General features: G+C 37.5%; 1 protein-coding gene and 1 long non-coding RNA gene across 22 annotated transcripts in view; one reads left to right on the forward strand and one right to left on the reverse strand.

Annotated features, from left to right (window-relative positions):
* Positions 1-18,661, reverse strand: part of LOC123617997 (uncharacterized) — a 90,700-nt gene extending 72,039 nt beyond the window's left edge. For 2 of the 6 annotated variants that reach the window (XR_012510800.1, XR_012510798.1), the window contains exon 1: positions 18,396-18,657. This is a non-coding gene — a long non-coding RNA (uncharacterized LOC123617997). Of the gene's footprint in view, positions 1-18,395 lie in introns of all 6 variants that reach the window. The other 4 variants (XR_012510799.1, XR_006726325.2, XR_012510802.1 and 1 more) reach the window with 4 other exon arrangements.
* Positions 1-26,526, forward strand: part of LIN7A (lin-7 homolog A, crumbs cell polarity complex component) — a 208,475-nt gene that overhangs the window by 73,630 nt on the left and 108,319 nt on the right. For 12 of the 16 annotated variants that reach the window (XM_074375343.1, XM_074375336.1, XM_074375335.1 and 9 more), the window contains 3 exons: positions 12,771-12,826; positions 13,204-13,239; positions 17,545-17,635. In XM_074375343.1, the coding sequence (XP_074231444.1) occupies positions 12,791-12,826; positions 13,204-13,239; positions 17,545-17,635 (163 nt within the window). In that variant the 5' untranslated portion in view covers positions 12,771-12,790. Of the gene's footprint in view, positions 1-12,770; positions 12,827-13,203; positions 13,240-17,199; positions 17,636-26,526 lie in introns of those variants that run through there. The other 4 variants (XM_074375347.1, XM_074375345.1, XM_074375346.1 and 1 more) reach the window with 4 other exon arrangements.

The following is a 26,526-nucleotide window of genomic DNA, read 5'->3' on the forward strand; positions in this document are numbered from 1 at the left end:
AAGACAGAGCAAAAACTAAGCAGAGCTACTCTCAGTAGTTGAAATAGCCAAATGCAAAATGCATATAGTTTTTAAGGCATTGGTTCTGTGCTTTGAGAATGCCTGAAGGTTTTTCAAGAGATCTAGAGATGGGCACAGTTTATTTGGGTAAAGAAAAGAGATCTAAATGTAAGAAAACAAAAAACCTTTCTCTTTATATATGTGGTACATTCAAGCCACCAGACAATTCTTAGGACCAATTATGTACATTTGTAAGAAAAGCTGAAAACTACATTTTGAGTGTTTTAGGGTTTTTTTTGCAAGGAATACACAAAATAATACTGCAGCATCAAATAAAACAATCTCCTCATTAATTCTCATTGTCTTATACAACTTATAGTGTCTCTATCTGCTTTGTCCACATTAGAGTTTTATTTTAAGATGTGTTCATGTGAATTTAAATCCTCTTGGCCAGGTAACCCGCTGGCATTTAAATAATTGCCAGCCTTGAATACTAGCATAAAAACTATCAACAAGAAACAGACTGGGATGGTGATAGGTGAATTCATTTTTGAACAGTGGATGAAAGGCTGATATGGTCCATGGTGGGTCTTTAAATGCAGTTTTTTGAGAAGTCAGAGTAGGGCAGAGTGAAAAAAAGATGAGCTTTGAAATTAGGTTCATGAGGGAGAGTGGATATATTCCTTAATTTCTCTGTGTATTGATTTTCTTATCTGTAAATAAAGAATAATAATATCTTCTTCCTAGAGATTCAGGAAAGAATTAATTTTAAAAAAGTGTTAGTTAGCACTCTGGGTGTACCTGCCATGTAAATGGGCCCTCAATCACTGTAACTATCATTATATCTGCTATTATAGAATCTTAATTTATATCATAGCAATAAAAAGCATTGGAAAAAAAAGCAACACTGTTGTGACATTATAAAAATTCCAGATGTTTATAAATCATTGACATCAGATTTTGCCAACAGTTTTGTATTTCAAGAACTTGGCTTCAGTATGCATGAGGAAAAGTGATGGAAAAATAATAATCTCTACTTAAATATGAAGTACAGTGTCTAGGAAACAGTGTTTTCGTCACTTTCCAATTTAAAATAAGAAAGAAATATTCATCTCAAATGAAATCATACCTGTTAGAATGAGAAAAATGTCAAACTCTTTTGGACCTTCTCTTCTTCACAGATGAAAAGTAGAGCAGGGAAAAATGATTATTTTTCTAATGACTATACTTGTCACTTATATACAAATAGGGCATCTGTCTGAATGCTCACAGGTAATTCATACTTATGTAGGATGGATTCTGACCTTGCTATCCTACAAAAGATCGTCAGCTTCAGCTTTGCATTGGTGGCATATATTACAGCAAATTTTCATTCATAGAATCTTCATTCTTCCCTCCCAGCTCAGAGGTGCCAAAAGATCAGTGTATCTTCTTCACCTGCCAGTATCTTAAGTGCATCATACAACAGCTGGTATGCTTCAATACTGAATTAATACTGGTTGAATGAATGAGATACTCAGACTATGGTATGCAAGGAACACACTTGCCACCATGTTTCAGTAGCAAAGGACACAAGTTGCCCTTATACACAGAGAGGCAGGGACACCCCCATATGTGATGACTCTACCAGACAAAAGCTCAATGGAGGTGATGGTGACAAAGGGGTAGGAGTTTAAGGAACTGCAACTACAGAAGGGGTGTGTGTGTGTGTGTGTGTGTGTGTGTGTTAGGCAGGGAAGTGCAGAGTAGATAATGGAATCAGAGGCTTTAAAGGCAGAGCACCTAGAGAAAGCATTTCTTTGGAATTCTACCTGGGGTTACATATGTGATTGAAACTTGACCAGGTATAATGATAAGGGAGGCTTTTTGGCCAAGAATCCAAAAAAAAAAAAAAAAATTATGCAGGAGTGAACTAGTAGGTCTTAATACAGTAGAGTTACATTATAGGAACACAACTTTTGAGTGGGAGATGGAACCTAACCCTCATTTAATTTGCATTTAATGCCCAAAAGCATGAGACTGATTCCTATTCAGTGAGGCCTCAGAAGGTACTGACAGTCTGGAAAGAAAGATGTAAGCAGTCAAGGTCATTTCCGTATCTTTTCCAAGAATAGGATGCCATATCCATCTGCTCACATGCAAGATTTAGATTAAAATCCAGTAAGCATTACCTACTGTGTGCCAGTGACACTTCATCTTGTTACTGTCTCCCAGGAAACAATTTATTTATATTCATTAAGTTTACAGAGGCTGATTTATTAAAACAGAATAGAGTAAATCCTCCTGGCAAACAGAAACATTTTATAATTCTCATCCATCATTTGTTCTCTATTAGGAATTTTATGATTGTCATAAAGTCAGGAAGTAGAGCAAATAATCTTAGTGCATGCCAGGCACTGTTTCAAACGGCTTACACGGATTATCTCATTCAATCTTCACAACCTATTCCATAGGTACAATTATAATCCAATTTTACAGATGTGGAAACAGAGCAAGAGCTATTGCCATTTAGCCAAGGTCACACAGGTTCTAATCGTTGGATCTAGGATTCAAACTCAGCAGGCTGATTTCACAGCAGGGACTCGATCTCCAAGCCATTCTCTCACCAAGCACTGAGTCACTCACTCTGGAGGATTTCCACTTTGTTTTGTCTCAAGTTTGGCACAGTACTCCTCAAATTTAATGTGCTGAAGAATTGCTATAGAAGGGTATAGACCCCAAACCAAGTTTTAAAGATGATAGAAGGGGTTTTTCAAGGGTGATTGTTGCCTTACTAGCTGACTTTAGGACTTAACCCTGGGAAGAACCAATCTCAGTGTAATCTGCAAAATCACAGGCAGCCTGTGAAGCAAATGCAATGCAAGTACAAGCCAGCCCTCCCTAACAGGGTGCTGGGATTGCTAGTTACAGATAAGTTATCTATTCATTAGGGTTCAGAAGTTCTTAGGTAACACTAGTCTGCTTACTGTATTGCAGTTAGTATATGACATTCAAGATATAAAATAAATACATAGAAATGTATTTTTATTAGCAGTGTTACCTCTTCAGACAAGTTTTAATCACTCTTCATTCATTCATTCATTCATTCATTGGTCCCTTTTCTCTTTCCTGCCTTTCTTTCCATCTATTCATTATTCATTCACTACTGTGTGTTAGGTGTGTGAACAAAACAAAACAAAATAAAATGAAACTAAAACATGGTCTTGTCCATGTTCAGCTTTTGCCCTTTAAAAGAATAAGGAGGTTCCACTTTTCTCAGTATTGGCTTACCTCTTAGAAGCATGCCCAGTGCTAATAAAAGGAACTCGATCTTTTGCCTGAAACCATAGAAAAATTTTGATTTTGTGGAATTATGTCTTCATATTTATATTTTAGAACTCTAACAGGTAAAATTCTGGTACAAGATAAGGATGATAAGACTCATTTGAACTTGGTAAATGCATTTGTTTATCATCATCATACTTTCTTTTACTGCTGGATAATAGAAGTAATGTGTTTAGGTCTAAAAATGTCCATCTGTTATCCAGCTGGGGGACTAATTACAGTTGTCTATATTCTATTTTTACATTTCTACATTTAAAGTTCTCTTAATAAAAATTCCTGGATTTTAACTTCCAAAATGTTCCACTGATACAAATAGAATTAGACAAATTTGATGCCCAAATGCTATTGTATCCAAGTGAAAACTTCTAAATCCAGAATATTATTAAATGAATCCTGTGGGAAGCAGAGATTCCAAGCCAATAAGATGAACTAATTCAACCTACACCACATTCTGGAAGAAGCACAGCTATAGTCCCTCTATGCAATAAGGTAATGCCTATCTGAGAAGAGCTCACCTGATGGAGGTATTGCCAAGTGTTAGAAAAACACCTTAACATATTTGTTTAAATTTTATAATTAACTTGTATTTTGTATATCCAGGAAAATGAATATATGACCCATTTTCTCTATACAGTTAAAAGAAATATAAAAATCACCAATAAGCCTCTGAAACAAAGATGTCTTTCTACCATAGAATGCACTCAGGTTTGTAAAATATAAAAGATAATTTAAGTGATTTTTAAAATCAAAATAGTCTTTTTCTGTCAAAAAAAACTTAGATTGTGAGGTAAGCAAGGTAATGATCATTTTATACATATAAATGATGACCAAAGCTTGCAAATTTAGTTGGACTGTTTGTTTCACTAAACTATGCAATAATATGTGTGGCCTGATAGAAAGTTGTTTTCCAGAGCTCTCTTTGAAAGGCAAAGACACAAAAGAAAAGTAAGTTTTCTTTATTTCCTCTTTAAAAAGGATTTTTGCATTTAATAAGCTTGACAACTTACAGTCTACAAAGAGTTGTTTTATATGTCTTTTTGCTACCTTCAGTTCCCTCAGGATTTGTGTAAATGCTTCCAAATTTATCAATGGAATGTCTCAAAAAATTTGGAAAGGCAGTATTAATATTGGTAAAAGAGATGAACATAAAAACAAACAGAAGTGGAAGATTTGAAGAGTAAGAAGATGAATAAAAGGATACTTAAGAAGATGAGAAGCAAAATACAGGCATTCTTTAACTTGCATGAATGTTAACTTTTAAATTAACGAAGTAGTGAAAAAAATGTGGATAGGAATTTAAAGTCTCAAATTTGAGGAGAATTTCTCCCCGGGGTTGGTGGTTGTTAGGCAGTGGTATTCTTGATATGTGATTATACTATAACCCAGATCTAAATCATAGTGTGAAGATGAGGACTCAGAGAATATGAAAGCCAAATTATTGAAGCTGCATATTTGAAGTCAGAGGTTCTTTCCTGACCTAGAAGAAACTAATCAGTCATTGAGTTGGTGGATCCCAAAGGACTAGAAAACTACTAAAAAAGAAAAACGACCTGTCAGATGATAATTAAAATTACCTGCAGGCTTAGCACTGATGGTGTACACAGTCCCTAGCATGCCGGGGAGACATCTAGTAAAATACCTCTTTCCTCACAAAATCTATTTTTCCATCAGATTACCTGGCAATATTTTCCAAGGAACTATATTTCCAACTCTGTATTAAAAATGCAAAGATGAATGGCATTTTCTTTGTTTTTAGAATGCCTGAAAAGTCAGCTTTATGGACTGTATCTCTTCAATAACCCAAGGAGTCAAGGGAGGAAAAAATTCAGACGTAGGATATAAATAATAACAAGCAAAGAAAATACAAGTATAGAGATGAAGGAAAATTGAAGGGCAGAAATATAAATGCTGCAATTTTATCTCCACTTTTTCTCCTGAATGATGCTGAATACAACAATTAACCTGGCTCTAACCTCCACCCACACCTCCCATTGGCTCAGTGGGAGCTCTTCACAGAGCTACAATTATGAGCTGCACATAACACAAAAGTGTTAACTTGCTCATTTACCATCTCTTCTAGTCCCTAAATATTTTATCTTCTCTCCTGATGTGAAAGGTCCACTGACATCAAATGCAGATACTTTATGCCAAGAGCTGTAACATTTATATACATCCCATATGAAAATGAAAGATAAAAATCTCATGTCTATGCTTTAAATATGTCTTACACACATATGAAAATTTGTCTTACATGACCACTAGCCTGAATAAAAATGCCAATCACTATGGACTAAGATTTACATGGCGCTAAAAATTTAGGGCGGGAAAGTTGTCCAAAAAAAGGCTTGAAGTAAGTAGAGAAGATTCCTCTCATCTGATAATATAATTTCCACAGGCTCAGTAACATGTTCCAGTTTTTTCTCCAGGCTTTGCCTCTAATTTTAAAACTGGTGTTAATAGTAATTAGAACTGGCATAAATGACACAGTGTAGGCACCTCCATTTAAATCTCTGTAGCCCCTCTCTGTCCTCATCTAGTTCATTTTCTTCAAAACATTTTGACTAAATGAACATATTATCATTATTTCAAAACTTATCTTGGAATGAAGAGGTTTCCTCACTCATTCCTTAAAACCTCCCCTAATGAACACCTTATTCTTGATATAATAGCAGTATTTTTGTTACATCCTGTCCGTAACAAAACCTCTCATCTTTCCCCTGCATTATTTCATTGTTCTTTTTATACTACCTAGAGATAAGATAAGCTACTGCAGTTAGTAGGAGTTCACAAAAGAGCAGAGAGTTATTTGAGGATATATACACAGTGACATTTTAGGAAAGCTGTGAGGTGTTAAGAAAACTGAGTCCTCAGAATTTCAGACTTAGGCCACCACATAATTTCCTTTGTCTACTAGCAATACTTCTGTAGCCAGAATCAAAATCCTCAAAAAAGTAATTTTTTTTCATATCTTCCATTATGGATGATGAAGAAATTGGCATTGACTATTATCCAGCCAAACAACCAAGCCATAGTTTGGTGTGAAGACCTATCAGTGTGACCTCAGAGTGAATCTATTCTCTTCACACGTGACTAGAACATCATCAGCTGATAGGGATAATTTTGACTTCCTGTTATTAAATCTATTTAGAACTTGTAATCATTTTTCTGTAATAAATTTTAATACACTGTTTCAGGAAGAACCTCATTTCACCTTCTTGCTCAGAAAGCTTTAATGGCCTTCTGAGTAAATTCTAAACCCTTTTAATAGTCTTCTGAATAAATTCTAAACTCCTTAAACTTCTGAATAAATTCTTTAACTCCCAAAGCCCCTTACATTCCCCTTCCCTATCAGCTTCTTTCTGATCTTAATATTTTGCTATTTCCTTCATGTCTTCCATGTTCCAGTCAAGTGAACTGTTTCAATAAGAACAAACATGCCGTTGCTTCTTGACTTCATACATTCCGCAGTTCAGCTGAAATGTCTGTTCAATTCTACCTCCATCTAAAAAAACCCTCATGTTTTTAAGGACCTAGCATAAAAGCCATCTCTGCCTAGCACAATGCCTTTCATGTTCCATGTAATCCTTTGTTCATATATTTTAACGTTGTGTCATTTACCAAGCCCTACCTTTTTCTGGAGATAATTATGACTGCTATATGTTCCTGTAGAGGAAGGGCCACATTTTATTGTAAATCTCCATAGAACATAGTAGAACAAATATCTTGTACCAAATTAAGCAATCAGTAAATATAGTTGAACTAATTTTTCACTTTAAAATGTATTTAAATGAAGTTTATCTTGTAGGAAAAAAAATGATTCTTTTACTCATTCTTTCATTCGCTAATGTTTATTGAGCATTGGTTTTATGCCAAGCAATGGATATAGGGTATATAGTTGCAAACCAAACATTGTCTCTCTGCTCATGAAGTTAACAATCTAGTGTTATAACATAGTGTAATATAAAAAGCACTAAACTGATTGTCACTTGAGTTTGAGTCTGAGCCCCATTCCTCACTAGCTAGGAAAAGTTGGGCAGTTGATATAATCTCTCTGGATCTCATTTTCTACTGCTGGTTAGATTTGCTGTTCTTTAACATCCTTTATGGCTCAAAAATATCATTATATTTTATTTTTACTCTGGAGGAACACATTTGGGTGAGTGCAACGTGTTCAATAATACTTACGTCAATATCAGTGCTGTCTTTTTGTTAGAATTAAGTTGTTTTCTCTCTATTTGAACCAAATACAGTAACAGCATGTGTGGGTATTTTACTGAGTGATATCAAATAGTCATAAAAAATAGAAATCAGCTTCAAAAAATATTTTAGGAGGCCTAATATTATTTACAAAAATGTCAATAATAAATACAGGATTAATGTGTATTGCTTTTGACAAATGATGACCATACTGAAAAATCCTGACCAGGAAGTTTCCAGGAGTTATGAGTGTATCATCTGTGTTCACTCAGTCAGGCAGTTATGATGGAAATGGTAACTTTCCTAAATCAATTCTGTGCTTTAAGAAGAAACAATAGCTAGACTATAGAGTGTTATGATTTATTGTAAACAATATTAAAGAGAATACTTCACAAAGTCATTCACAGAGTCCACAGTTAGACACTTAAAGGACTTGAAAGCAGAAGAACTTACGTGACTGAGACAGAATCAATCAACTCAGTAGAAAACCCCTCCAGGACTGACTAACCCTGGGTCTCGGCCCACTTTTATCAACTCTGTGAAATAGCTATTGCTAATACTCTCTGCTCTTCTCAGACCCACTCGGAGTCTTAGCAGACAGCCTTGCTGCCTCCATCACTGAAATAATAAGCCTTCCAGTGGTAACTCCCTCAGTCTCCTCTTGCATTCTACAAACTGACCTACAACGGTGTCCATGCTCTCATCTTCTGGCTCCACAGAAGGAAGTATCTTCCTCTCACCACGTCCTATCCCGCCAGCTTTTCCCCGGATGCCTCTCGTTCCCTCTCACTTTTTTGGTAACCATATGCCATCTATCATTGCTTCTCCTGTTTCTTCAACCCTCCATCTCGGCTAGTATTTAAACATGCTCAAGTCTCTTCTTAAACACATCATAAATGTTCCTTTTTTGAGAAGTCATTTCTGAATCCCCCAGACTGGTTTAGGTTACAGATGCCCATTGTACCATGTATGTTCCTTAACAGCATTTATAATTATTTTAATTGAGAAATATTTCTACCAACACCAGCAGTTCCAGTAGGGGGCTGGTGGTCTTGAATACTGCTTTATCTTCAGTGCTTAACACAGTGCTTGGTGCACAGTAGCCACTTGAAATGAAACGATAGAATGAATGAATGAATGTACTTTCTCTCTCTCTCTCTCTCTCTCTCTCTCACTGTCTCACACACACACACACACACACACACACACACACACACTTCTGAAGCAAATGGCTTTCCTCACTACTAGTAATAAAATTTCCTCCTAGGCTTTCAAAAAAAGCACCAGTAAGATGATTTTTTTTTTAATACTTGAGGAGTGTTACAGGAAGAAGTCGTAGAGAGAGAGAGGAAAGGAGCTCGTGATGGTGGTCACGGACTCCTGTGAACTGCTGAATATGCACAGCCATCCAGTATTCCCCTGGGAGGCTTTTACCTGTCTTCTCCAGGGGTCAGAGGAAGCAAGCACCTTGGGTGTAGCCACTGCCTATTAAAGGTACACAGAAACATTATGCCTTGCATTAAAACTCTATATCCATCTTTTTGATCTCTTTATCGCTTAATTGTTATAATATATGCTAACAATTCATTTGCAGAGTTCAAAACTGACTTCAGTATAGAAATTCCAAAATGAACATTTGTGTGCATGCACACACACAGTTAAAAGTAGAAACCAAGCAGAAATTAAAATACAAATACTAGTAGTCTTTTGGGATAGAGATGATTTTTATGACTTGATGTGAATACAGATTTGAGACTGAGTGTAGTTGCAGTAAAGATATGACCAGTAGAGAGCGCTACATGCACTAAGATTTAAATACTCTTTTGACTACTAACTAGTGACAACACTTAATGAAAGAATAGTATTTCTCATTTTAAATTTTACTTAGAGTTCTCTCCAATTAGTAAATCGATGCATCACTTTTTTTGAAAAATAAACATCTTGTGTTTTCATTGTGTTCCTGTCTCTTTGTTTGGTAGAAATAAAATCTTCAATGAAACAAATATCCGAAAGTGGATTTTTTAAGGCTCTTAACTTTTAACTTGCTTTAGACAAATACACTGTTAGCTTCTTAGTTGAAAGTTGTGGTCATCATCAGCGATTTACCAGATTGCTGGACAGTGCATCATCATATCACATATGTTAAATAGAAAAAAAAATAGTCATCAATCTGTGGCAACTAATTTTTAAAATTTTGGCATCTTAGGTTTTAGAAATTCAATTAAATATGACATTTCAATAGATGAGAGGTATCAACTGGCATGTGAGAGGATGCATAAATGAAGCAGGAATTAAATGGTCACAGGTATTATAATCTGAAAGCATGTCATTGAAAATGGCAAATGGCCACTGTAACACTGGATTATACAGCACAGAGCCATAACTGAGTGGAATTCATGCTCATAAAGATGATATAAACAAGAAAGATTTTCATTCTTAATAGTGTTTGAGACAGCAGAAACCTAGAAACAAACAAACCGAGAGTTCATCTGTAAGAGATGATTTCAACAGAATGTTTTGAAAAAGGATTATGTATAAAATATATTGATATGAAGTGATTGTATCACTAGATAAAATAATCAGGGTGTATAGTATAATGCTATGTGAGTTTTTAAAAAAATATGTGAACACGTGTGTATGTGTGTGTATACACATGTATATGTATATATACACTTTCTGAGAGACAACACCAAATGAAAAAAATCCCTGGTTCACAGCGAAAAAGAATGTTACAATGAATGTATGTATGTTCATGTATAACTGAAAAATTGTACTCAACACTGGAAATTGACACAACATGGTAAACTGACTATAACTCATTTTAAAAAAAAAAAATGTTTAAAAAAAATCCCTGGTTAACATTGGTTACTTCTGGTGAGTGAGCTTTTGTAATACCCACTGAGAATCTTTTTCCCTGTGCGTTGTCTTACACTTAAAATTTCGAAACAAGATTCCCCATTAAAAAGAAAATGTGTAGAGAAAAGATTTAATAGAATAGTTGACTTGCTTGTCCCAGATTAAAAATGGCACAGATTTGTTTACTTTTCTCCATTTATTTGAGACTGCTTTGATTTGGCTTGTTTTGCCACTGCTGATCAATGCAAAATTCCAGGTGACAGGAACCTGAAGATACTTAGAATTACAACCTTTTTCATTTTTCTTGGGTTCTCCCCTATTTATTTATTTATTCATTTATTTATTATTGAAGTAGAGTTGATCTACAATGTTGTGTTGTCTTGGGTTTTTTTTTTTCTTTTTAATTTATTCTAGTTAAACCTTTGAGGCCAAAATAAAGTCATCATTGGGTTTATTATGCAAGTAAAGCAAGAATTAAAATTAGGAAATCTTTTAAAGAGGAAATTTCTTGGAGACACTGTATTTCAGGAAGCAGATCTACCTTGCACAGCTGCAGACTCAGGGAATGGCACAATACGATTATAAGCATCAGAGAGATCTACCTACGTTGGCAAGGAGATAGGGGTTCATCCAGGACCAGAAAATCAGGGGAGGCAGAGGTGCTGAGAGTGAGGCACTGAGTTTAGAAGAGCATAATTTGTTCCTATTGAAAAGATACTTTATGCTTTAAGATACTTTATGCTTCAGGTTGGGCCCAGAAAGATCATATTGAAATGCAAACCAATTAAGCTAGTAGTAATTTTTGCTTTAAATTAGAGCACCAGAGGATAAAAACAAGAGTTTATAACTCTCTTCTGAATGTGCTGTCCATGCGAATGATGTATTTTGCTCCCAAACTTGCTAATTACTGGCTGTATGGCCCTCAGCACACCTACAGTAAATTCAGTTAGTGCCTCAATTACTGTACTGTGTCACAATCTGGGAAGAATTTGAAGGCCTTTTCATCTGTGTCTCCCTAACATCCTTAATTAATTCCATAATACCAGAATTTGAGAGAAATAAATAAGTTGGCCTGGATTAAGGGGAAAAAATGAAAGTCAGGAATGAAGGTGCTTTTCAGGAGAAAATCATATTTTAAATGAAGCTAAAGTCTAAAACAAATAACCCTTGACCATCATTAGTGTGCTTCTCAAGGATCAAGGTAACAGAGTTCTCACTTTACCATGAAAAGATTTCTTAGCAACATAGGCACCCAATTATAATAATCATGTCCCTCCTTTTCTTTAGTTTCTCATGAAATCTCTTAGAAGATCTTGGTCCATTTGACTAGCAATCTTTTGATTCAAAATTGCAAAGAGTAGCTTTCTGCTCAGAGGTGTGACATTTTGTTATCTACGTGCAGAAAAGAAAATCTCTCTCCAGTTTCCTCTAAAAGTGAATGTAAACTATCTCCAGAAAGCATTCACAGACTCTAGACTTTCCTTTTATTTTGTATGCTTTTAACACATACAGATTTACAGCATCATTCTTGTTGATACATCATTTTGTAATTCATTCTATGCCTTTTCATTGATGCTTCTATCTCCTTCCCAAAATGTTTTGTAAACTCCTCAAAAATAATATGACCGTTTCCTACTTCTAATTCCATCCCAGGTCCAGCGTCCTAGTCAGTACTCCAACAAATACAGTGTAGTTTTCTTATTTGAAAAAACAAAGTTTCTATCAAATACAGTGTGACTTATTTTCTGACCATTCTAATGTTGCTTGCTCGCTGCTGCATATTTCATCACAATTTCCTATTTTATTTTCTTTGTGGACTTTGTGATATGCTGGTAAATGTTCAACAACTGGCTTTTCAGAGGAAAAATAAAACTTTCATATGTAGTATTTGCCAATACCCATCGTGTAAATACTCCCACCATAGCCAATCTGAAGATAACAACGTGATGTCACTAAAATTGATACTGGGGCAAGATGCACACAGTTGGGTCTCACATAACAGTGTGAACAGCTTTGGTATATCACTGTTGGAGGTTCTTACCACTACCTAAGAGATTACCTGATTTATTATTTGTGTTTTGTCTGTCTCCCTTCATAAAAACTAAGCTCTATAGAAAAGGCGCTCCCTCCATGTTTACCACTGAACATAGAACCGTGCCTGGCATACAGCAGGTGCACCATAAATACTTGTTAGAAAAGATATAATTGCAGACTTAAAATTGATTATACTAAACTTTTTAAGATGCAATGGCAATAAAAATATTTAATGTAAAAACCATTAAAGTTTGTGGGTTTTAAAAGTTCAGAAATATCTCCTGAGTAGATGTGAGAAAGAGATGAGTCCAGTACCACTTTTAAAAATCATTTTATCTTGCCTCTCTTGTTTTTATCAGGCTTCCCCAATGGTGTAAATATGAGGTTGGAGTGCATAAAGAAAAAGAAGAAAATCGTAAGCTTTGAATTTAAAATTTCATTATATAAAGATCAATCATAACTTCCAACTGTGAAAATAGAAAAGTGTTCATTTCAAAGTGAAACAAAAACATCATTTTACAGTCTATTAGTTAAATCAGCATAAATAAAACACTCTAGTACCAGAAAGACTTTGCACTTATTATATGTGCAATTGCCTATGGCAGAACTATAGCAAACGTTAATTATTATACTTACTGTTTGCATGATAACAGGCAATGTAAAAAAAATGCAAATAAGACCCTTCAAGTGAGGATTCATTATTCAGATTTCAGATTTCTTTCTCTCAAATTTTTCAGAAATTTATTTTGAAAGTAATAAAAAATAATTAAAATTGACATTTTATGTTTTTAGTTCATCTTCAATTTTCTAACATCCAACTCTGAATTGGTAAGTCTTCATTTCATTCTGATGTTAGTAATTTTGAACGTAGATGCTACGACACAATGTTTTTTTCTTAGCCTAGATCGTCTTTGTCCATTTCATTGTGTGATGTGTGCAGAGCAATTCATAAAAGGTTCATTACATTTCTGTTAATTACATTATCTTTCACAACCTGACTCTCAATGGCCCTCTTTAGGCTTGTTTTTCTTGTGCTCCAAATTGAACTGCCTATTTTGCCCAAACACACACCATGTCTGCTCTCCCATCCCTGGCTTTGCTCTCCTGCTTCTCAGAATGCCCTTTTCCCTTATCTCTGTCTTTTGTAATCCTGGCATTATTCTAGACTCAATTCAGTCCTCAAATTATTCATTCTTTGCACAACACTTAGTCACTAAATGATCTCTTTCTTGTTTGTCAGTTTGTTTATTGTCTTTCTCTCTCGGGTAGACTATAAGCCAAGTAAGAAGAGGGCTTTTTCTTGTTCACGGCAATATCCTAGTGCCTAGAACAGCGTCTGGGATACAGTAAGCACAGTATTTGTTGAATGAACAGACAAATAATTAATTACCAAAACAAGTCTAAGATACTCAGATATTTTACCATGGATGTGTTTGTCGCTAGGTTTAAAAAAAAATCTAAGAATAAAATTAACATAGTAAGAGTCTCTATGATTATTCAGAAAACCCACATTTATATTTCAAAGTATAGGGTGGAACTTCATTTTAATCTAGTGCTATTTTGACAAAGCTGTGAGAATTAAAGAAGATAACGTGATACCTTGAATCAGTCAAAAATAATTTCTAACACCCAAGGCTGAAAGAATTCTAGTTTGAAGGTGCTATTTTCCTCATATGAAACTGTACTTAATATACTCCACTTATAATCTAACTAAACACATTTTCTTGGTACGCTAATGCTTTATGCAAACCTTCTCTTGATTTTTGTCATATAATTCACAAAGATTCAATTAAGTGAAACAGACCTTAACGTAATTTCAAATGAAATTTTTAAGAAGAACAGATTTTACATTCAAAGTAGGTAGTCATTTTAATATTAACCTGTATTTATATACAATGGACCCAGTATCATAGTTTTTTTTCTCCTTTGACCTAAGTTTCTTCCATGCGTTTCTCTCTTCAAGTATATCTGAAGCATAAAAAAAGATAAAGGATATATATATGGAACTCTGAAATAAAAGGCCTGACATCACTAAATCTTGAGTAACACAAAATGAGGTATGTCTCTTAGGTGAAAGCACAGGGGCTCTTGAATACAGGTGCTACTATTTTTAAGCAAGTTGCTTAAACTTTTTGAGTCTCAGTTTACTTATCTATAAAATGGGTAACAAGAGAAACCAATCTAGCACCAAGCCTAGCACATATAAATTGCTCTGTAAGTATTTACTGAATTAATGAATTCTTTTAAAAACAAAGGTACCAAGACTAAATTACTATATATCATTTAATGAAAAATTGCATTGGTTGTGTAACCAAATAGCTACAAGTATAATAACAGGTGTTTTTAACAATTCTCTGACTGATACATGATCAGCAAAGCAACACACATATGAATAGATCAAGTATATTGACCTTGATGAAACATTGTGGTTGGTACAGGAGTTCGGGCTGTTATTCGAGAGACATAAGGGTAGTCATATCTACCAAAGCAAAAGAAGAGATTAAGGACATTTTCTTACGTTTTTGCATGTCTCAAGTAGAAATTCACAAATGTATTTGGAGAGACAGTAGTTTGTTATTCATACTTCATTTTAAAAAATTGAACAGGTAATGTATTATTACTCATTTTCTACACCTGTACAGACATAAGCTAAAGACATGGAACTTGCCACTACTAGAAATAATAACTGATGAATATGTAGTGATTTGTGCTTTCTCTCTCAATCCTTACAAAAACCCTACAACACAAAGGGAGTCAACACAGAGGGAGAATGGTTGAGTAGATTTTCGATTAGGGAGCTCAAAGCGTAAGTCCAGAAACATGCTATTAAATGTTTGGTGCTGGGGATACACCAGGAGACAAAAAGACAAAAACCCTACCTTCACGGACCTCACTACCTGGGATTTGTGTTGAAATCATGGCTTTTAGATTTATGAATCAAATCACTCCAATACATATTCATAACAAAGTATGTTGTTAAGAACTACGTTAGTGGCCAAGGGATTTGTATGTTCTTTTCATCCTCAAATATTGAATGAAGTTTGATAGTTTGTGCAAAACCTAGGCACATACTCTGCTGTTATTGTGCACAATTCAACTTCTCCCTGTTGTTTGATTTAGGGGATGTGAATAACTATAATCAACCAGAATTGTGGCTTCTTCCTCTCTCCCACAGCACTTTCTTTCTACAGTACTTAGAGCACTCACCGCTCTTATTCTTGCTCAGACCTTGCTCATATTCTCATGGCCTGTTCATTATTTGTCTCCCAACTTGTACTGAGCACTGTCCATAAAAAAGGCCATGCTACATTTATCTTTGGATGGGATGTGTGTTTGTAGTATGAATACAGCTGTATTCATATAAAAGCACATGCATGTGCATGATCTCATCAGACCCTCACAAAACTCGGTAAGATTGCAGGGTAGAATTAGTTCTCATATTTTAAAGACACTCAATGAGATTGAAGATTATGAATGTCCTTGTTTGACAGATGAAGAAATTGGGGAATTGGTGAGAGAATGATTTCTGAAGAGCACATAACTAAGACTTGAATTTCAAGATCGGGGTTCTTTCTAAAACACTAAATGAAAATATTGAATTATTATTTTAGGTGTCTTTATGGTCTGTTAGGGTGTTTCGCCAGTCATTTTTGACTTTCTCAAATCATTGGTGAAATCTTTGTTTGTTTTTTCAAATGTAAACCATGAGATGGAAAAGATCTTCAGAAAGCATCCATATGGTAACCAGAAGACAATGACATAGATTATATGCAAATGTATTTCTGTAAAACAGTGTTTGTCTTTAAGAGTATATTGCTAGCCAAAATAATTCTGCTCTGTCATAGGGAAGGGGAAGGGGATGGAGGAAGCTTTGTCACTTCCAGTCCCAAACCCAAAGTCATCATCATTCTGCTTATATAAGATTTCTATATGCTTCTTAATTTCCTGATCAAAAAATGAGAGTCCCTACAGTGGCAAGATAGTGAAAGCAGTCTGTTGGGGTGAAGGGGTCTCAGCCAATATCTGAAGAGTCTAGTAACTGCACCTTGATCAACTGACTCTGAAGTCACCCTTTTAATAACATCATCTCAGCAGATTCAGGCTACTGGAAAGCAGGGACTGTACTGAATCCCCTAAGTCAGGCGGTGGCCTCCTTCAATTTCTGTCACATATGTTAATCAGTAAGTGGCAACTCTGAGTAACCACTGACTGTATCTATCAACCTGGAAAAGTGCTAGGGACATGTTTTTCAAACTTAGTGATAGAAACTTCTCTTTATGTTTTTTTCTTTCTTTCTTTCTTTCTTTCTTTCTTTCTTTCTTTCTTTCTTTCTTTCTTTCTTTCTTCCTTCCTTCCTTCCTTTCTTCCTTTCTTCCTTTCTTTCTTCCTTTCTCTTTCTTTCTTTCTTTCTTTCTTTCTTTCTTTCTTTCTTTCTTTCTTTCTTTCTTTCTTTCTTTCTTTCTAATTTAAAGCCATTTTTAAGAAGTTTGCTTTTAAGGAAAGTTATTTTCTAGGCAATATACCCAAGTTCTTAATGGAGACCTAGTGATGGAACCTTGGCCTTAAGTCAGTTATCTTGTGTACAGTTACAAGTCAACATTCCAAAATAAACTTTAACAGAAATTAACAGCAACTGCAATTAAATCCCAACATTTCTGAACTAGAAGCATTTTCTCTCTAGGGGATGGGATTACTGGGTTGACCAATACCCTTTATCTGAAAAGAAAAAAAAATCATCTCTTCATCTCTCGCTCCCGTATCCCCTTTTATTTGTCTCCCTTCCCCCAGACATACGTATACTCTGACCATTTTATTTGAGTGGAAAGTTGAAAGAAAGCAACACACCAGCTATACCCATCCAGCGCTCCTTGGGGTGGAATAGCAAAGTTCTAGGGCAGAGCCTTCCTTCCCAGAGCCGGCGGTGCATTCGCTCTCGGATACCTGCTCAGCTTCACGCCGCATCTGAAGGTCTGCCCGCCGCGGAACAGTTGCGTCTCCATCTGGCTGCCAACCCACCCAAGCTTTCTTCTCCTCCACCACCACCACCTTCCCTCCTTCCCCCCACCTCCCCCTCCTTTCCGTCTTCCCTTTCCACCCCCGCCCCCAATCTCCTCCTCTTTTTCTCACTACAAGCGGTTGCTGATGCTGAAGCCGAGCGTCACTTCGGCTCCCACGGCAGACATGGCGACATTGACAGTGGTCCAGCCGCTCACTCTGGACAGAGGTAAGGGAGCGTCTCGCCCTCCAGGCCACTGCGTCCCCTCTGCCTCCCCCTCTGCCCCGGCCAACTCCCACCAGGGCTGCGGTACGCGCTCGGGCAGGGGGAGCAGGGCAACGAGGACGAGCGAAGAAGCCTTTCGCGCCGAGAGCAGGATACTTTCTTCCCCTTTCTCTGCCCGCCACGTCCCTGCTGCCCCTTCGCGCTGTACTCGCCCGGCCCAGGGGTGCCTGCGCCGGGCTCCGGCGCCCCCGCCGCCACTCCCAGCCCCTCTCAGGATCGCCTCCCGACCGCCGGCTTTGTTGGAGCGGAGGCGCGGGGACCGCTAGGCGCCCTCCCGGAGCTCGGGGGTTGGAGAGGGGCAGGGAGGAAGCTCGCCGTGCCGGGCGAGGGCGCCTGCAGCCACAGACTGGGGAAGCCTGGAGACGGAGCTGCCTGCCAGCAAGCGCGCCCGGGGGCCGGGAGGAAGGAAGTTTGTCCTGGCGCCGAAGGGCGAGGGTCGTTTCGGCTTCGGATGCCCTGGCAACCGCCCCGGGCGGGCAAGGCGTACCCGGGGCTGGCCCGTGCCCCGGCGCACGGCGGCTGGGCTGCCGTGACGGGGAGATGCCCTCGGCCGAAAGGGCAACGCGGAGCGCAGGCAGCCGCGCCCGGGCCAGGGGCGCAGCGTCGGGGCCGCGGAGCCCGCTCTACCCGGCTTTGCGCTCCGAAGGCGGCGGGAGTCGCGTCTGCCCCCGCCGCCGGCAGCTCTCTGGCAGTAGCAACTCACAGTTTCTCCTGCCCCAGCCAGCCTCGTTCTCTCCCAGCCGGTGCGCCGTGGTTCCCGGGCTGCGGAAATCGCTGGGATGCAACGCAGGCTGGGTTGAAATTCAACTTCTGACCTGCGACCCGGGGCGTCCTGCTCGCTGACTTGACTGGGGAAGCAGTGTTTGCTTCCTTCCAAGGACCTCCCCAAGCCGAAGGATGGAATCCTCCCCTATGATCGCGGCCCTCTCCTGTGCACCCGTGCGGGGGTTATACCTGTCCTTGTGTGTTCGAGTTTGCTTTCTGGCTTCCAACGTCCAATTATGGATGCACTGGAGTCCCACGACTCTGCAGCGGAGGACACCTGCTTGTCCTGATCTGCAGCGGCAGGATTTAGGACCCTGGGCGGCCATTTGGAAATGGTGTACTTAGATGAAAATGATTTAGTCCGATGTGCCTCTAAAAATTTCTTTCTAGCGGATTAAAGTGGACTATGGGGCAAGGCAAAAGAGCATCCTGCTGCGAGTACAGTGGGGAAAAAAAAAACAGGGAAAACTCAGTGAGGTTTTTAATTTGGAGACTGTGGGTGACTTTAACGCAATCTGTTGGCGCCGAACAGATGTTCTGTGGTGCCTATATCAACCTTATTTGGGGTGAGTTGAAAAATAAAAATAAAATAAAGTAATTGATTTTATGTTGGGAAATAACAGTTTGCAAACTAGTAAATTAGTAACAGTAGTTAAACAGGTCAGAAATCTATTGCATAATCCACGATTTCACCCCAATATCATCATCTGCACTAAGCAGGATAAATCCATTGCTTCTAAGAACCGAACAGATGGCAAGCCATTAGAAATTGTGGATTTCCCAAGTATTTCTGTTTTAATGTAATGAGCTCTTATATTGTCCTATTACTAAATCCCAGTCTTTAAACATCCCAAGTAAAACGACTACATTAGGAGAGAATACGAACTCCAAGAAAATTGCATACCTGAGCAATTTTAGATACTACTAGCACTGAAAATATTTCACTTTGGGGGTCTTGCCTTAGCTCTTAAATGCCTGGCTCAGTTGTGGATAGGAAATGTAATCCGACTAAGATCTATCCTTAAAGTTTTTTTCTTGTTCACAGCCAGACTGTACCTGTCCTTCCCAGTTGTAATTGGGTGTATGGAGTTAGCTCAAGAGGCAAGTTGGGTGGGACTGGGGATGTATCGGAATAAATTCACCAGCAACTCACTGCCCAGTCTGTGGGTTATTGGCATCATTACTGTGCATAAAATCAATACATATAAACAATTTTCTCTCCACATTTGTAAAATATGATTAATTGATTAATTTCATCATTAAATTGATGAAATAAACTGATGAAAAATTTCCTACAAAAAATAAAAACTTCTTAAAAGAGAGAGCCCAGTAGTACTTACCTGGCTCCTAGATGTGATTCTGATGATCACTCTGGATGAGTTGGTTAGTCCGTTCCAGCATCAGTTTTCCTGCGTGCCACATAAGGAGTTTGGATTAAATAATTCTGCCACTGTGCAGCTTTAACTGTCTATAAATCAATGAATTAAAATTAGGACTCAGTTTCCAGTCACCTACTGGGAGGTTTTCCAGATCACCTCCTTTCCCACCTCTTCCAGGTGTGCTCTGAGGTCACCTACTGCGTATGCCTCATCAAAGCCTTTCTTGAACTCTCTTCCAGCTATCTCTTTATTGAACAGAGCTCCTTGAGGGAAGAAGCCATTCCCAAACTCTTCTTTGTATTCTCAGTGCCCGCTATAGTCCCTGATCACAGTAGAACATCAAAAGTGAATGTAAACGAGTGTAAGTGAACTAAGGACTGCAATAACTTAAGCGCTGTTAAAATATGGGGATTTCATAGTGAACCGAGTTACGGCTCATAGACTCACATCATTTGGGCCCTGAGGAGAATGGCAGGGAGGACATAAGCCAGGAGTTCTTAACCTTTATTCCCCCCATGCGCTTGAAGGATTCCCATGGGAACCATAGCTCACTAAGCTGTGATGATTAACCAGCGTGGGTGGGGCCAGGTAGGCAAAGGAGAAAAAGGAAAGAAGATGCTGAATAAAGACTCCCAAGGGCATCTCATCAAGCAAACCTGAATCCATATGTATTCTGCTGGTTCTTTTCTAGAGTCTTCATCTTTCAAAGGAAAAACATGAATGAAGCAGTGATAGATGTTTTCAAGGGTACTCTACTACTTAGTGGGAAATTTTATGCTAAAATCAATTTTTCTTGATACCTTTTGGCATTATAAACTGATTCATCCAGAATCCTCAGGGCAGAGATTTTAAGCAAACAAATGAAAATTATGGATCGAAATTAAGATGGACTTCTCTCAGAATTCAAAAGATACTATCTGAAAGTAAGAAACTCAGAAGTCTGCACTAGCTTCTTAGGTCTTGTCTGGGAAGCAAGCCTTTGCTGGAACCAGCCTGGGCTCTGATAGGACAAACATGGGTGGCTTTAAGTTTTCAGTTCTCTGTGTGTATCCTAAACTCTTTTCTGTCTGCTATAAAGACCTCAGACTAAGCCTGTGGAGGCCTCTGGGTGGCTATGGTGAGAGCAGGTTCCTGTTCACTCTGGCCCCATCTTTGGGATTCATCATTTACTTGTTCAGTGCCTACTACAAGTCAGACCCTACTGTGGGATTGGTATACACTGGTGAGTTAAATAGACATAATCACAGTCTTCATGGTAATTAGAGCCTACAGGGGGCAGGAGGGAGATTAAACACACAGATACACACTCATGCAAACCATTCATTCATTCATTCAATAAATATTCATTTATCACCAACTATATACAAGATGCTACAGGAATACCAGAGACAAAGTTTCTGCTTTTATGGTCCTTAAGAGTCAAGTGGGGGAAACATAATAAGTAAGGAATTCATTCATTCATTCATCTAATAAGTATTGAGTGCCAGCCTTATGGCAAGCACCATTTTAAGCAATGTGGCAGTCCTAATGAACAAAGTAGATAAAATCTAATGGTGTTTACACCCTAATGAGAGACTCACACACTGAACACATCCATTACAATGATAAGTGCTAGTGAGAAAAACTAAGACTAGATCAAGTAGAGTAACAGGGGCTGCTATTTGAAATATGATAGTCAACGAAGGCCCTTTCTTCTGAGTTGGTGACACTGGAGAAGAGACCTGACAAAAGTGAGGAAGCAAACTTTGCAGGTATCTGGAAGAATGTGCTCTGGAGAAGGGCCTTCACATGTGCATCCTGGGAGCATCAAGAAAGTCAGTGTGAAAATGTGATCCCGGGGAAGAGTGGCGCAAGATGGGGTTTGTGAATTGGTCACTAGGGGACAGGTGATGTAATTTATAATCACGATTTTAGATTAGTTAAAAATATGCAGGGCTCTGAAAACAATAAACATGACAGGAGGCTAGAGAATAATGGGGAAGCATCTATTTAGATGGCATTAGTCAAGGAAGGCTCACTGAAAAAGCAACATTTAAACTGAATTCTGATGTATTAATAAGATCCTGAGGGAAAGCAGCCTGGACAGAGGAAAGAATACACATAAAAGCGGTTCCCCATGTACAACTTGGCCACCATCCCACGAATACATCCATAACCAAGCAAATGACTGAAAAGAAAAATTACTGAGAAATAACAACATGCTAAGTGTTCATCTGGGGTAGAAATTTGGTTATAAGTATACGAAGAAAATCTATAGACCAAGCTTTTTCCTTCTTATTGCTAGACTAAAACACCATACATTATAATTAGGTTTTCAAAGATATACTGAGTGTTGTAATTTACATGTCATTATTGAACCCAAGTGGTCATAATATGGGATATGTTCATTTTCAGTCTAATACCTTATATTAGATTATAATATAGAAAGTAGTACCGGTAACTTACCCTTGTGGCAAGAAGATGCTAATAAGGAGATTAAGGGTGGAATCTTCTCTCCTCAATATTTAAAATGTTCAGAGCAATTCTTCCCTACACTTTTGCCCAATTTTAATCTCTAAAACCAGGAATGACCTTCAGCTAAAATCTAGGGAACAAAGCAGGTTGCAATCCATGATAATTAATACCCTTATAACAGAGAACATTGAAATATTCCACTATGTTAAAGACGGCGTGGATTTAGGCAGTTTTCTTAAGTCCAGCAGCTCCAAGTCTCCTTCATTTAACATCTCAAGGTCAGAATAGACAATACAAACAGAATTCTTCAAAATTTTGCTTCTGCTTACCTTTCCCCCTGCTTTTAAGCAGAATAGCTTTTTAAATAATCATGACTTATAAAGAAGTCTTTATATGACTTATAAAGAAGATTTACAAAATCAATTCTTGGAGAAAATGAATAATTAAGACAATGTCTGAGAGTAATTGAAACCGTGTAATTTAAAGTACTTGAGACTTTGCTTATAACATGATCAGTATCTTCTAATCTGTATCCAGGCACCTATATAAAGTAGAATGCTGATGTCAAAGTCACCTAATTTTTTTCTGAGTTAAATTCAACTTGGATACGTTGCAAAAATGTAAACGGAAATCCTGATTTCTTGGATTCTAAAAGAAGCCATAATCTAAAATATTGATTGAAAAATATCTTGTGTTTTCCCTTTTAAACATTAAGATGTTCGCCCTTTAAAAAATTCTAATATAAAGCCAAGAGCTTTTAGTTTTGTGGATAGCAACCTTATGAAAAAAAAAAAATGAGAGCAAAAGTTGAATGCAAATGGATGTTCCATGAGTGCCAAACTTTTCACAGAATTTGTGATACATTAAAAATGTCTCTCTTTTCCATTTTCAGGGCAAGCAGAGCTTATTACTTTATGTACTTCCCAATTCAAGCCTTGGGCAGCCTATAGCTTTTCTTATCAACTATATTCACCAGTTTTTATAAAATCTGCATTTGCCTGAAAATTGCTTTTGTTCATAGTCCAAAGAGGCTTTCCCTTTCTCTCTCTTTGTTATTAATTTATGTATTTATTTGGCATACGGAGAGATTAAAGATGAAGGAAAGTAAAAATTAAGCCACTCTTTATGTTGTTTTAAAGTTGTATGCCCTGGTGGGGAGGAGAGAGAGGCTGACTATATTTTATGACTCTTGTCCTAAAGCCTTTTCAAATCAGCAGCCAGATGTTTCAGTCTACAAACTTTGAGTGTTTGCTTTCTTTCTCCTGTTTTCTGTAAGCTTCACGGAACATTTTTAAAAATATATTTTTATTGAATTTTCTTTTGCAGATCAATATTTGAGTTTCTTTTTGCACTATATAGTTACAGAATATTTTCCAAGAGTCAGAATCATGCCACATTCACCTGTTCTTTTTCTTTGAGAATGAAAAGTTGCAAAGAGAAGGAACCAAATTTCTGAAGAGTTTTTTTGTCCATTTTTAAAAATTGAAGTATAGTTGACTTACAATATTGTGTTAATTTCAGTTGTACAGCAAAGTGATTCAGTTACATATACATATAAACATATATACATACGTATTCTTGATTAGGAAAAACGTATTTTCTATTTAATGAGAGCTTTACACACAATTTTAAAGTTGCAATTAAAAAAAAATAATGATTGAGCATCCAGAAAAAGAAAAAGAAATTTGGTGAATACCTTTTAGTTTGATATGTCAGCTATCCAAGCTCTGAGATGTATTTGTTGTGCTCTGGTCATCAATGAAATTAATTCTTTTACTTTTGAGTGCTTTTTCAGAATTACAAAGGGGGCTTAGCTATTTAATAGGGAAAAGGGAACATTTAGAGAGTAGTACCAAATGGGAAGATATGTGTACTGAGTATTAGGGATGCTATTGTAGATACAAAGTCAATACCTCTTGGAGAAAGTTCTTTTCTCTGTCCTGACATCTGTCTATTAGGATATAGTCTTTATCAGGTCAGAAACTATGTTGGATTTGTTTACATAGAGCCCAACACATTGTCTGGCTTATAGTTGGCACACTCAATATTGATTGATTGATTGAATAAATGAGTGAATGAAACTGACTTAGCCAAACTAGCTATCATGGAGTTATTCTTACTGCTAAAAAAAAAAAAAAAAAAGAAAGAAAGAAAAGACAAAGAAAAAAAAGCCTTCTAACTCACTATATGTAGAAGCAGTGGCTACCTTACTTTCTCAGTTTGCTTTGTGTGTGTGTAGCAGACCTAAAAGTGGAATACTTTCCAGGGCCAAGAAAGGATATGAGGTGCTGGTGTTGATACTTGTAGTTCTACTTCCATTGCCTGCATCCACCTGCTATTTTAACTGGTTAATTTAATTGAACCACGCAAATTAGTGCCAGAATAAAACTGAAAAGTTTAAAAAAAAAAAAAAAGAAGAGGGCCTAACACACACATGTGTGCACAAATAAGCTACGTTGTCTTACTTTTTAAAAAAACCACAAATGGATGAATGATAGAGTTATGTCCTGACTAACAAGTTAATATGGATTTAATTTGAAATCACTCCGTGTTGGCCAATGTAAACACAACCTTAAAAAGTCATGTTGATTGCATCAAGGCTTTACTTTCTGGTTTAGGTGATAGCTTTTTGTTTTGTTTTGTTTCCTCCCCATGACTGAGTTTTACTAAGTAACATGCTAGCTGAATTTGAAGACTCGCCTAATAAAAGCAATATACCCAAAGACTACTTGAAAGAAATTATGTTGAATTGAAATTTATATTGAAGTTATACTCAGATAGTATCTGTCTTGGACAGAAAACGAGGGCTTCTAATTTAAACCAGTGATAATTTCCCCGAGAAACACAGGAACTATTCTAAGTCCAACTAGTTCTGCTATTTTTGTTTACTTTCCTACTATGGTGATAGCTATGATATTTCAGTATAAAATCTTTTTATTCTATCAAAGAATCATCTTTCACCAAAAAAGAATAGAATAATGGGGATCACAGAATGGCAAAAAAATTTAAACCTCCAAGTTAGATGAGGGGGGAAAAAGAACTCCATTAAATCACAGCTGAGTCTACCTAATGGTAATGAATTTGAGAATATGGCTTAGAGAACACTGAAAGTGATTTTTGAGGAAAACTGTAGAAGAGCCGTAATTGGTGATGGACAAATATCTTGCCTTTCAAAAAAGTGTTAAAGATGTTTTGGGAAACTATAGACCAATCTACTTGTTATTGCCTCCTGAGGGAAAAAATCTAAGGCATATTCATAGAAGAATGTGATACTGGCGTTTTAAAAAAGAAAGTAGTGATCCCACAGAGCCTACACGGGGTCTCTAAGAATAGGTCTTCTTGAATTCAGGCATGCGCCATAGCCTTACTACGAACTCAAACCATTGCAGCTGTCACAGAAGCCTTGTGGAAACTGTGAGGTATGTGACTCTTGGATTTCTAGTAGTCCTGGGCTGAGACAGGGGTGACTTAGCACGGAACTTAAAACGTGCACCCCAGAGCCAGCCCGCCTGGGTTTGAACCCTAGCTTTTCTGCTTACTAGCTCTGCAAATTCTAGTGTGACTAGGATGGTTTTGAATCTCAGCTTTCTTGTCTGTAAAATGGGAAATGATAAAAATAGCACTGACCTCATAGCATATTGACTTTAAACGAGTTAATATGTAGGAAGTACTTAGAACAGGCTTGGCACCTACCTAGTCACCACTCAATATTGATGATTACTTCTTCCCCCAGTCCTGGAAGTCAGGGAAGTTGCCCTTGGATATCTACAAGGGATTGGTTCCAGGACCTCTTGCGGATACCAAAATCCCAGGATGCTCAAGTCCCTTACAGAAAAAGGTGTAGTACAGTCAGTCATCTGTATAATATCCTTGGGTTCCACATTCTCGGATTCAACAACCATCCATCCCCAGTTGGCTGAATCTGTGGATGTGGAATTGATGGCTACAGAGGGCCAGCTGTATCCCGACCCTCCTGCCAGGGGGCAGGGACCCGAGATGTTTGTTGCATTCAAACTATATTAAGAGGTCACGACCAGTGTTTATTTTGGTATTCTGTAGAAGCAGGAAGTAGTTGGAGATGAGATGCCTGGAGGTCAAAACAAAAAGTTTCCTGTATAAACATCTAATTTGCCAGCTCACTCTTTTCCCAAGTCACTCCTTTCTTGATGCTTCTATAACGTTCCCCTCCACCCCATAATTGTACTAGAGTGCTTAAAACACAATACAGATTTTTTT

Source organism: Camelus bactrianus, chromosome 12 (assembly GCF_048773025.1).
Source record: "Camelus bactrianus isolate YW-2024 breed Bactrian camel chromosome 12, ASM4877302v1, whole genome shotgun sequence".
Taxonomy (NCBI): domain Eukaryota; kingdom Metazoa; phylum Chordata; class Mammalia; order Artiodactyla; family Camelidae; genus Camelus; species Camelus bactrianus.